The sequence below is a fragment of the Palaemon carinicauda genome, chromosome 11, assembly GCF_036898095.1.
Source record: "Palaemon carinicauda isolate YSFRI2023 chromosome 11, ASM3689809v2, whole genome shotgun sequence".
NCBI classification, from domain to species: Eukaryota; Metazoa; Arthropoda; class Malacostraca; order Decapoda; family Palaemonidae; genus Palaemon; species Palaemon carinicauda.
The window spans coordinates 79,740,884-79,753,982 of record NC_090735.1 but is presented as its reverse complement, the minus strand read 5'-3'; the positions used below and the strand labels follow the sequence as shown (position 1 = coordinate 79,753,982).

The window sequence follows — 13,099 nt, the reverse complement described above, 5'->3', positions numbered from 1 at the left end:
AAATTTCGTCATCGCCTAACTTCATCTAACAATAGCTGCTATTTATACTATTTTCTTTATAGTTTTAATAACTATACTAAAAACTTCAGTCATTTTACAAAAAAATAAGACCAATCTGACCTCTCTATGATGAAAATTAACCTCTTCAGCACGATGGGTCACACATGTGACCCATTTTTTTTTGCCATATATATTACGATGGGTCACACGGGTGTCCCAAGATTCTATTAAATCCCCCTAGACATAAACAAAGTCGGAATAGCCACAATAGATTAGTTTCCCCTATTCGTAATGCCTGTGGAGCTCATATTCGTCTACTATACAGTAGAAAATGGGATTTTCCAGAATAAAAGAAAACTGGGCATTCATCCTTACAGTAGCAGCATCACTACCAGTCGCGTGCGAGTTGTTGGTGGCGGACATACGAAAGTTTTCTGACGTGTTTTTGCCTTTTTTTTTGTTTATTGCATAATGTCTGACATTGAAATTTCGGACAGTGATGATTCATATCATCCAGAGGAGGATATGGGGGATTCGGACAGTGAAGACTATACATCAATGGAGAGTGATATCCATGAAAGTGACGACAAATCATTCCTTTCTTTAGGTGGCGGATGGTCACGTGTTGATGTTTTTGCCGATAAGAGGCCTAACCCAGTACCTCCCCTAAGGCAGGCCTATAGTGGTGTGAATCCCAACCTTGGAATCAACAGTGACTCATCAGTGATAGAGTGCGTGAAAAAATTTATCACAGGTGATATTGTAGCACATATCGTGGAATGTTCAAATGAATGTGCAAAGCATTTTTTTGAAGAAAATCCTGAACTCAATGGTAAAATAAGCAGACTGAAATGGCATGAAGTTACAGTGGATGAATTGTATGTCTTTCTGGCTTTATATATATAAACAGGACAGTGTAAGTATAGTGAAATAAACCAGTATTGGACAAGGCAACCTTACGAACCAGGTGTTCATTTTTCTTGTTCATCTATCATGAGCAGAGATAGATATCTATCAATAATGAAATTTTCGAGATTTACCTTGCCAGAGAATGTAAATAAAAGGATGCCATCAACACGATTGGATACTTTTCGTGAAAAGTTTCTCGTGCCCATGATGGGAAATGTGGATCCAGGGAAAAATATCGCCATTGATGAAGCATTGGTGTTATGGAAAGGACGACTTGGCTTTCGCCAATTAATAAAAACCAAACGTGCTCGCTTTGGCATAAAGGTTTTTGTCATGTGCAACAGTGAAAAAGAGTGGAGTGGATACTGCAACAATTTTCAAATCTATTATGGAAAAGAAACTAGTGACTCTTATGTTTTACCAAATGTTCCTGGGGCTGATGAGTTGTCTATCAGTGAGAAAATAGTAGTACATTTGGCAAACTCTGTCCTTGGGCAAGGACGTCACATTTTTGTAGACAGCTGGTATTCGAGTATTCGTTTGGCACACTTTTTGCTCACGCAAGAGATATTGATGACTGGCACCATTCGTCCTAACAGAGGAGTGCCAGATGAACTGAGAGGAGAAAAGTTGATAAACCAACAAGCATCATTTGTCAGGAAAGACAATACTTTGATTGTCAAATGGAGTGATAAGAGGGAAGTGTATGTTATTTCCACTTGTTATGAATCAACATTGTTTGTCGAAAAACAGCAAATGTTGCCTGGTGGAAGGAAAATAAGTTTCAAAAAGCCTCACATGATAGAAAAATATAATGATTTTATGGGAGGTGTTGATAAAGAAGATCAGCTTTTGGAACCCATAGATCCAAGCCGCAAGTCTCTGGCATGGTTCAAGAAATTAGGATTGCATTTCATTATGCTTCTCATGCTAGACAGCTTCCTACTTCACAAGAATAAAGTCAACAAAAAAAGCACCATCAAGAGATTCATCCTGTAAGCTGTTGAGGAAATAATTGAGACTCACAGTCCAAAAGGAATTGAAGTAAGAGAGAAGTATATTGCTGCGAACCCTAGAGCAGGCCGCAAAAGGAAGGTAGAGGAAGTAATTCATGCTTTTATCCAGCTTCCTCCTACACCAGGAGGCAATCAAAAACCCCGGAAGTGGTGAAGAGTATGCAAGGTCGAGAAAAAAACCAGGTATTGCTGCGATGGATGCCCCGAGAAACCAGGCATTTGTAGCATTGGGCATTTCAAGGAATGGCACAAAGATGTTGGTGGTGGTCCATCCACATCACAATGAATGTGGTTTGGTGCATGTTTGTAAATAATGAATAAGTGAAAAAAAAATGAAGTGAAAAAAGTAAAAAAAAAAATGTATCACAAAATTATAATTGTACTTAGTAATAGTAAGGTAATTGCTTTTTTGTAAATATCTGTATTTGTGTGAACAATGAAAATCTGTGTTTGTAAATAAAAATAATTGATAGTGCAATTTGAATATATTTATATAAATATATGATTGCTCAACATATTGCTACAAATGCCTCCATGAAATCCAGTCACCTGATTTGAAGGTAAACAACATTATGAATATTTTCGTTATCATGGTTATTGATTTTTTATAATATATGTAATGTATATATATATGTATATATAAATATGTATATATATATATATATGTATATGTATATATATATATATATATATATTTATATAAATATATATATATATATATATATACAGTATATACACACACACACACAAGCATACACACATACTTATATGTATATATATTTCTTCAAAAGGGTCTCCAAGGAATCCAGCCAGCTGAATTGAAGGTAAATAATGTTATGAATATTGTTGTTTCAATGGTTATCATTGATTCATATACATACATACATACATACATACATACATACATAAATATATATATATATATATATATATATATTCTATCTTCCTCAAAAAAGCTGTTTCAGTGAGGGAAAAGGGTTGTTATTTTATAATGGTTATCATTGCTATATATATTTTATATACTGCATATATATATATGCATGTTTGTATGCATGTATGTACATATGTATATGTTTGTATGAATGTATGTACGTACCTGTATGTATGTAGGTATGTATGTATGCATATATGTATGTATACATACACATACATTATATGTGCACATACATAAATACATACATATATCTTTTTTTCTCGGAGATTAGGGCTCTAGGCGATACTCCGTCAACAAAAACGAGTGTAGAAGTATACCTCTGTGGTCACTTGGAAAATACTTTGGGTAATCAACTTTTTCGCACAGAAATTGCATACGCATATACAAACATACATATATACACACATACATATATATATATATATATATATACATTTATACAGTAGATTTACACATGCATTTACAAACCAAACATATACTGTATATGCAAACACAGTTGCATAAGTATATACATGCACATGTATGTGCACTTATACATGCATACAGACGGACACACGCACGCGCACGAGCGTGCGTGCACACACACACACACGCACGCACACACACATACACTTATACTAGTTCATAAATAGTTATATTTGATAATTGGCTGATTTCTGGTGTGTTTAACCGTGACAGAAAAAAGTCGGAATGCTTATATTGACGCTCTGGTGACAGGTCGTGCGGAAGAGGTTAAGGCTGTGGGCGCGTTTTGAAAAAAATATGTCGAAAAGCCCTTCAAAACCCAAAACACCTGGGGCTATAGGGACGCAAACTTCCGAGTACCGCGGGGGTAAAAGGGTTAAAACATCTTAAGAAGACGAAGGAATGTCCTTCAACTATATCAACATTTGCTGAACAAACATTCAAGAATCACATCCAGAAGAAAAACATTCAACAACCCACGACGGGAAATCAAGTCGAAACATTCATCACCCAGCTAAACTCTTGCAAAACCAGAGAGAGAGTGGAACTGGCGTCATCGGATCTTCGCCATATGTACAGAAGCTAAGTACATTCTTTATTCATTCAGTTTTTTGCAGTGAAGTGTTTTATGTCACGAGTCGATCGTCCATTATTGCTGGGTTGAGTTATTTTGGCAATCTTCATTTTCCTTCATTAAAGGAATTTACATTCAACTTCAAATTCTCGGCAAGAATTTTTTCTCTTTGTGCTAATTCCGTTTTCTTTCAGAAGTTCTCGGGAAATATCTTTGTCTTAACCCTTTTACCCCCAGTCTATTTAGAAATTTCCAACCCTTAACCCCCAGGGGGTTATTTTTTTCCCAGCACATTTTGCAGTATATATTTTTCAAATTGCTCTAAAAGCCTTAATTTTTGTCATAAAGAGGTCAGGTTGGTCTCATTCTCTTGGGAAATGCCTGAATTTTCTCAGAAAATTATCAAAAATCTGAAAAAAAAAAAATTTTAAAGCATTTTTTTTGCAAGGACGTACTGGTACGTCCAAGGGGGTATAGGGATGGCTTTTGTGAAACGTACCAGTACGTCCTTTGGGGGTAAAAGGGTTAATATTATTGTGGGGGATTTTGTTATAATCTGCAACATATCTTTATTGTATAGTGCTTATGCGTTTACGCAGTGGACGACTGTATTCATATAGATTTTGATAGGATCGCAAGGAATCGTAGAGCTAGAAAAAAAGTTAAAAGTAAACATGACGCCTCCTGTGAATCCCAGTAACCCCACTCCCGGACCGAACAACCCCATTCCAGTAGTATACTTTGGTCAGTGCTAGATCAGCTATCCTTCCTTTTCAAGGTCGGGTCAATGGGTTCTTACCTTAGAATGTCGAGTCATGGATATCATCAGTAGACGCTCATTTAAACGCAAATCATATCACAGACCCATTTGCACAATTACAAGAAGCTAAAAGTTTTATAGACTTTGCTAAAGGAGATGCAAGCGCGTATCTTAGGGGAGTTTCTTTTTAACCCTTTTACCCCCAAGCTATTTGGAAATTTCCAACCCTTAACCCCCAAGGGGTTATTTTTTTTCCCAGCACATTTATCAGTAATTTTTTTTTAAATTGCTCTAACAGCCTTAATTTTTGTCATAGAGAGGTCAGGTTGGTCTCATTCTCTTGGAAAATGCCTGAATTTTCTCAAAAAATTATCAAAATTAAAAAAAAATTAAAAATTTTATGGCATTTTTTTGCAACGACGTACCGGTACATCCATGGGGGTAAAGGGATGGCTTTTGTGAAACGTACCAGTACGTCCTTTGGGGGTAAAAGGGTTAAGAGGCAGTACCATGGGACGATTTCAAAGTTAGGCTACGTGCGATCTATGGGGGTGAAGAAGCCTTAGATGTAGTTGTAACATTAAGAAATACACTTAATCAAGCCTCTATGACGCAGCTTAATGTTATAGAACGAGCGGCTCTCATTGCCGATAGGCTTAATGAATATCAGGATAATTTAGGTAATTCCACATGGGTTACAGGCGGTAACAGCGGCGTGAAAGATTTCTTACGATTAATGTATTTAACTTGCATGACAATTATGTTGCCAAAGGCTTTAGTGCGGTGTTTTGATAAAAAGCTAACACCCGAAAGTACAGAATTAGATGTATATAAACAGATAAAGAAACACATGTCTAAATGTACTGATCTTGATCCCTTGTCTACTCAAGTTTTTGCAAAAAATGAAACTAAGCCACAACAAGTAAACATAGTTAATAATAATCAAGTTGCAGGGATGACGTGTTATAATTGCAAACGTCAAGGTCAATTGATTTCAGACTGTAGGACGCGATTTTGTTCGATTCATAATAGTTCAACCCATTCATATAGTCGATGCTACTCGCGTAATCAACAACAGAATCCTAAGAACACCCAGTCAATTCCCTATGGAAATAAAAAGAAAAATACTCAGTTCAATAAGAAGAAACAGCCAAACGGCAATGCATTTCAAAATCAAAAACAAACAAATAGTACTTCAAATAACTCTGTTCCTGGCCCGTCTAGCCAGAATTCGCAAGGTCAGACGAATTTTCAGAATGTGCAAAGCAAAGCAAATACCACATAATTAACTCCAATGGGGAAGAGTGAGATGTTGGGTCATTCGTATCAACATCCCTTGTATGAAATAATCCATTTAATAATTTATCAGATCATTGTGAGGCAATAGATTTTCCTATGAAACACACGGCTGAATCAAATAAATCAGTGCAGGTTCCCGTAGATTTGCAACAAATTCATGCAATAAGAAGCCAAAATGAGTTACGACCAACATTATATGCTGTAAATTTAGAACACCGATCCTTCACATTGTTTTTTGACTCTGGTAGTCCACGTAATATCATGGATTTGAGGACTCATCACTTGTTATTTTCGAACTTCCCTATAGAGAAGTCCGGAGTAAGGCTCTCGGGTATAGGAAATATTGAATTAAATGTAATAAGAGTAACTCATGTTCAGTACAAGGTCGGTAAGCGCACGTTTGCCGATACCTTTATCGTTGTACAAAACATTTATATGTATCCAGCTGTGATTATAGGATACCCGTCTATGAGAACTCAAAACATTATCTTAGCCCCTGCCAAACACGGAGTGTATATCAAACGAAAATTATATAAGTTTTCTAATACCTTAAAATCAGTTTTGGATAAAAAGGAGACGACAAATAAAACAGTAACGTACGTTGAAGAACCAATCAGTTGTCTCATTAATAAAGAAATAATATACGCGACCCAACAGAATTCTCGTTCACCCGTAATATCATCTTGTACGCAATCTATCAAGCCGAGCGTATCTTCGAATATAATAGTGCGAGTAAAGAAAACTTTGCCGGGATCTGAAATATTAATCCTTTCCGACACTTTGAAAACTAACGGATTGTCCGTCACACAAGCTATTTATACAGTCGGCTCACAAAAACAATGAAATATTGAAGTCTGTAATCATTTAAATACCACTTTAGTAATTCACAAAAATCAACATATCGTGGATGTAGAAGTTTATAAACATCGTATTCTTAACGTCGCTGAAATCAATCACTCTCAATCAGTTGCGGATGAATCCCTTTTGCAATCTATTAAAAATAAAATCAATAAAGACATTCAAGAGGAGGAAATTCAGCAGAAATTTTTAGGACTTTTAACGAAATATCATGATGTTTTCTCCACTACGGATGGATCCTTAGGTAAAACAGATGTCATAGAACATCAAATAAGGTTAAAAGACAAGCAGAAAATTATCTATGTACCTTCGTACAGACTCCCTATGAAATTCCAGAATGAGATAAATGATGAAGTAGGTAAAATGCTAGAAGAAGGAGTCATTATGAAATCAAACAGCCCTTATAATTTTCCATTAATAGTTGTACCGAAAAAAAGATCGAACATGGCGTATCTGCGTAGACTTCCGTCGCTTAAATGAGGAAACGATCCCTGATCGATTCCCAGTGCCATGTACTGATGATATTTTATCTTTGCTAGGTCAGAACAAATAGTTTACCAGTTTGGACTTACTTAAAGGCTTTCACCAGATATCATTAGAAGAAAATAGTATCCCATACACTGCCTTCAGCACAGCCAGGGGACATTAAGAATTTTTGCGTATGAGTTTTGGTTTACGTTGTGCTCCCATAACATTTACTAGAATGATTAACATAGTGTTTGGAGACTTGTTAGGGGACGTATTGCATGCCTATATGGACGACCTCGTAATCTTTTCTAATACCTTAGAAGAACATCTACGTAAACTGGAACTAGTGCTACAGAGACTAAGACAGCATAACTTGAGGGTAAAGATTAGTAAGTATAAATTCTTCAAAAGAGAATATCTATTTAGGTTTTACGGTGTCTAGCCAAGGTCTTAAAGTAGTCCACAATAAGGTGTCGGCTATCCGTAACTTTCCGATACCTACTAATGTCAAGGGAATACAGCAATTTCTGGGGTGTAGTGGATATTACAGGCATTTTATACGCATTATTCAACAATAGCCAGTCCCCTAACTGATCTTACGAAGAAGGGCGTAGATTTCATATGGTCTGAGCAGCATCAACAGGTGTTTAATACCTTAAAAGATGAACTGTGTAGTTCTCCTATCCTAAAATTTCCTGACTTCGGTAAGGAATTCTTCATTGCAACAGATGCCTCAGACCTAGGAGTAGGTGGGGAATTGCTTCAGCAATATGATAAAACAGTTATTCCCGATAGCTTTTTATTCACGTAAACTGAGACCTTCCGAAAGTAAGTATGCAGTAATAGACAAGGAAGGGCTAGCTATTGTTAATTCACTAGTGCATTTTAAGTTCATAATACAGTATACGGTTATCCCGTCAAGGTTCTTACTGATCATAAGCCCCTAACCGACTTCTTTAAAGGCTTTAGTCACAGCCCCAAACGAACTCGGTGGCATTTGATCATCCATGACTTTGGTGCGAGGATCGGGTATTTACCTTGGAAAGCAAATATTGCTGATGCATTATCACTCAACCCCGTGTCATCTTGTACGGAGCCATTAGCTGAATTAATAGATATATCAACATCCATGCTTATTGTTAAAACTGTATCTGAACAGGAAGATCTGGGCTGGAGCGCTGAACTAATACAGACTGAGCAAAGAAAAGATCAGAAATTAGAAAAAATCATAAATGCTTTGAAAGGAAATCCTAAGAAAAAGGAATATATAAAGTATACGCAGCAGAATTATATAATCAAAGATATTCTGTGTAGATCCGTGACAAGGAAAACCCGCAATACACCGCAAGTAACTAACAACCAGGTAGTGGTACTAATCTCACTTATACCCACTGTCCTAAATTGGTTGCATGCAAATCCATTGCATGGACACCCGGGGTTCTCCATAATGTCACAGAAAGCCAAATCATTGTTTTATTGGCATACGATGCTTACAGATATAAAAAAGCACATAGCTAATTGTCGCACTTGTCAGGAAAACAAAGGGCACACGAAAACACCTGTTAGCCTAGGGGCTTATCCCGTGCCCAATCAACCCTTTGAAAGAATACATTTAGATTTATTAACAGGATTTTACGAGTCAGACAGAGGAAATAAGCACCTCTTAGTAATTACAGATGCTTTGACTCGATATACAGAACTGATAGCGCTTGAAACTGAAACCACGATTGAATGCGCTAGGAAGTTTTACGAGTGCTACATTTATAAACATGGAATTCCACACATGATAATCTCAGACTCGGGTGGAGAATTCAATAATCATTTCCTTAACTCATTGTGTGAATTCCTTGGCATAAAGAAAATCAGTACAATGATCTATCACCCAGAGTCGAATGGGCTAGTGGAAAGAGCAAATAGGAAGGTTTTAAACATATTAAGAGTTACACTAGGGGGATCACACCCCAACTGGGATATTGCAATACCTGCGGTACTAAGTACTCTGAATCACTCATATAATGTATCTATTAAAATGTCGCCGAGCGAGGCATTGTATGGTACCCCAGCTAGAACGCCTTTCCATGTATTAACGCCTACAACTAATTTATCAAATACTTTAAAGGAAGTTATAAATGCAAGCAAAAGTCGTTATGATATCCTTCGAAAGAACTTAGAAGAATCACAAATTATAATGAAAAGGAATCATGATAAAATAGCGAAGCCAACTAAAACATATACCGTGGGTGATAATGTATACATACAGATAAATGTACGTAAAGAACTCAATTACAAACTGACACCTAAGTTTGAAGGCCCATTTAACATTTTGGAAACATTAACCCTGGATAGGTACGCTCCTCGGACACCCCTTTAAGGGTATACTCGGACGCGCGCGACCCCGACGCCAAAAAAAATTCTTGAAAAATCAGTTTTTGCAGTAACCTCCTTTTTTCTTTTGCCAAAAAAAAACTTCAATGAATGCTTAAAACAACTGTAAAGATAAATACTACTCATCTGCAGAAAAACTATTTATTATAAATATTTTAAAAAATTAAGTAGAAAAAAAAAGACCTGACATAAAAATTCATAAAAAAAAAGTTTATACATATATACACAAATCCTTTTAGGAATTGATTCTTGAATGTTTAGGACACATCTTGATGTATTTTGGATGAAGTCAGACCCATGGAGGTGAAGATCTGAAATGAGAAAAAAAGGGTAACTTTTTTTGGCCAAAAAAATTTGTCCAAATTTCATGAATTTTTTTGGGTACCCAAATGAAATAGGAAGTGGCTAATTTTTTTAGGGAATAAACATATGTTATCCTAAAATAGAAATATGTAAAAAAAATCTTCATTATTTTGTAAATTACATTTATATCAGGGGCCATATCTAAAGGTAATTTTTTGAGTACTTAGAAATTTTGTAAAAAAAATACATATATTTAATATATAATATGATATTTATGCAGGTAAAAATTTACCAAAATATCACAAATTCTATAGGGAACAAGAATATATATAGATAGGGCAGCTTACGCTTCGGATATGTCCACAAAATGGCCGCCAACCACACTGACTCAGACTCCCTAATCTGCCACTTGAAATGTAGGAAGGGTATGTCAATTTCAAGGTGTTATTTACTAATCTAATTATTATTGGATATGCATAAAAATTGTATGGTGGGTTGCTGGATAATTGTTGATTATTTTACGACTATAAAATTAAAATTCTGACCCCAAAAAATTTTTTTGAAGGGAAATAAAATCGAAAAAAATAAAAAATGTAAAACGATATAATATTTTAGCTAAAAAAATTTGATGATATTCAATCAAAAAAAAAGTAAACAAAATTTTCCGACAAATAAACATCTAGAGGAATCATTACTCTGTGATAGTTCCTTAGTACGTAGTAATTTTGAAAGAAATGGGAAAAAACGAAAAAATGGCAATCACAGGAAAATCGAGCACATACCTATATATACGCCATATCTGGCTAAAAAAAGAAGATAGGCATGGGTAGCCAGATCATCTAGAAACACTTTCCAACACTATAAAATTATAAGTTTTGCGACACTACTTGCCAATTCCTTACGGTAGCATGACTAAGCAAAAAAATGCAAAAAAAAAAAAAGGGGCACTCGTGGAAAAATGGCCATTCTAATATACGGCATTTCAGAAAAAAAAAAATTTCAGCCACGTGCTAGGCAAACCATCAAGGCACATTTTCCGACAAATAAACATATAAATGAAATATTACTCTGTGATAGTTCCTTAGTACGTAGTAATTTTGAAAGAAATGGGAAAAAACTAAAAAATGGCAATCACAGGAAAATCGAACACATACTTATATATACGCCATATCTGGCTAAAAAAAAAATAGGCATGGGTAGCCAGATCATCTAGAAACACTTTCCAACACTATAAAAATATAAGTTTTGCGACACTACTTGCCAATTCCTTACGGTAACATGACTAAGCAAAAAAATGCAAAACAAATAAAAAGGGGCACTCGCGGAAAAATGCCCAACATTCTAATATACGGCATCTCAGATAAAAAAAAAAAGACATGCACGTGTTAGCCCAACCATCAAGGCACACTTTCTAACACATAAACATGAAAAAAAAATCAATAATATACGGCAATTCCTTACTACGTAGTAAATTTTTACAAATATTGAAAAAAAACAGAAATTGGCAACCGCAGTTAAATACCCAATATACCAATAACTACGTCGTATCTGACAAAAACAAAATCACGCATGGGTAGCCAGATCATCTAGACACACTTTCCAACACTAAAAAAGCAAAAGTTTTACGACACTATTTCGCAATATCTTACGGAAAAATGACTTGGCAAAAAAATGAAAAAAAATGAAAAAGGGACACTCGCGGTAAAATGCCCGACATTCTAATATACGGCATCTCAGATAAAAAAAAAAGACATGCACGTGTTAGCCCAACCATCAAGGCACACTTTCTAACACATAAACATGAAAAAAAAATGAATAATATACGGCAATTCCTTACTACGTAGTAATTTTTACAAATATTGAAAAAAAACAGAAATTGGTAACCGCAGTTATATACCCAATATACCAATAACTACGTCGTATCTGACAAAAACAAAGTCATGCATGGGTAGCCAGATCATCTAGACAAACTTTCCAACACTAAACAAGCAAAAGTTTTACGACCCTATTTGGCAATATCTTACGGAAAAATGACTTGGCAAAAAAATGAAAAAAAATGAAAAAGGGGCACTCGCGGTAAAATGGTCCTCGTGGTGATGAACGACATTTTAACTAAAAAAAAAATCATGCACATGGTAGCCAAACAATCCACCAAGACTTTCCACAACTGATAACCTATACAAGTTGCACCATTCTACGACAATTTCATAATACGTAATAACTTTGGTAATTATGCAAACTACCTTAGAAGGGTAAACTCGGTCGCGCTCGACCCCGACGCGTCTCAGAAATCGGGGAAGGAGTACAGCTACAGCAATGCACATCTGGACACTACTAGAGCTTGTAGGGGAGACACCTCCTGCAGGTCGATCACCCACAAATTCAGTCACGGGGGTGAGTCACGTGAGAAAAACCTGTTTTTTTTTGACGCTCGGGGTCGCAAACGACCCATCGTACCTATCCAGGGTTAATGGCCAACAGATTTAGAGTTCAAAATGTATCCCAACCCAATGATGAGAGAATTGTACCATTGGCTCACATAAGAAATTACAATAAGAGAGAAGGAAGTGAGGGAAATTTTTGTATCTATGAAACTTGTATAATATTTGTATATAAACATTTTTTTTTCTTCCTAATGCAGGAGTAATTACATATATTTTTCTCATTACAGGTTTCCAAAATGAAGTTTTTATTGTTAGAAGTGATATTGTTCGCTCAGACATTTTTTTCGTGTGGGAAGAGCCTTAAAACTAAAAATATAGATTTTAAATATGGCACTATAGTAGAGAGAACAGAAGACGTTTTTATTACAGCAAGCAATATAATTATAGAAGTAAATATGCAAGCTATTTTCCTACCAGAGAATGACGTCACTAGCTTAAAGAGCGACCTTTCAAGGTTTGCTGCTTCATTAAATGAAATGCATAAACGACATTTTCCTTTTAATACAGAAAGTTTGCGTGCACCAACACTAAGCGTAGCAGAAATGCTATCATACGACTTGAAAAATAAGACTGACAAGCCAGAAGCTCTGGCTCGTGACCTAATGATGTGGACAGTGCGACACACTAACCTTGAAAGACGTAACCCGTTTATTTTTGCTGCACTACCCATCTTTGGATCTATTG

The 13,099-nt window shown here is 35.8% G+C and overlaps 1 protein-coding gene across 1 annotated transcript; it reads left to right on the top strand.

The window, feature by feature from the left end:
• The first annotated feature begins 471 nt into the window (after positions 1-471).
• On the top strand, positions 472-1,908 carry LOC137649346 (piggyBac transposable element-derived protein 4-like). The gene is made up of 2 exons (XM_068382327.1): positions 472-832; positions 1,049-1,908. The coding sequence occupies exons 1-2, from the start codon at positions 472-474 to the stop codon at positions 1,906-1,908; spliced, it is 1,221 nt and encodes a 406-aa protein (XP_068238428.1).
• The last annotated feature ends 11,191 nt before the right edge of the window (positions 1,909-13,099 follow it).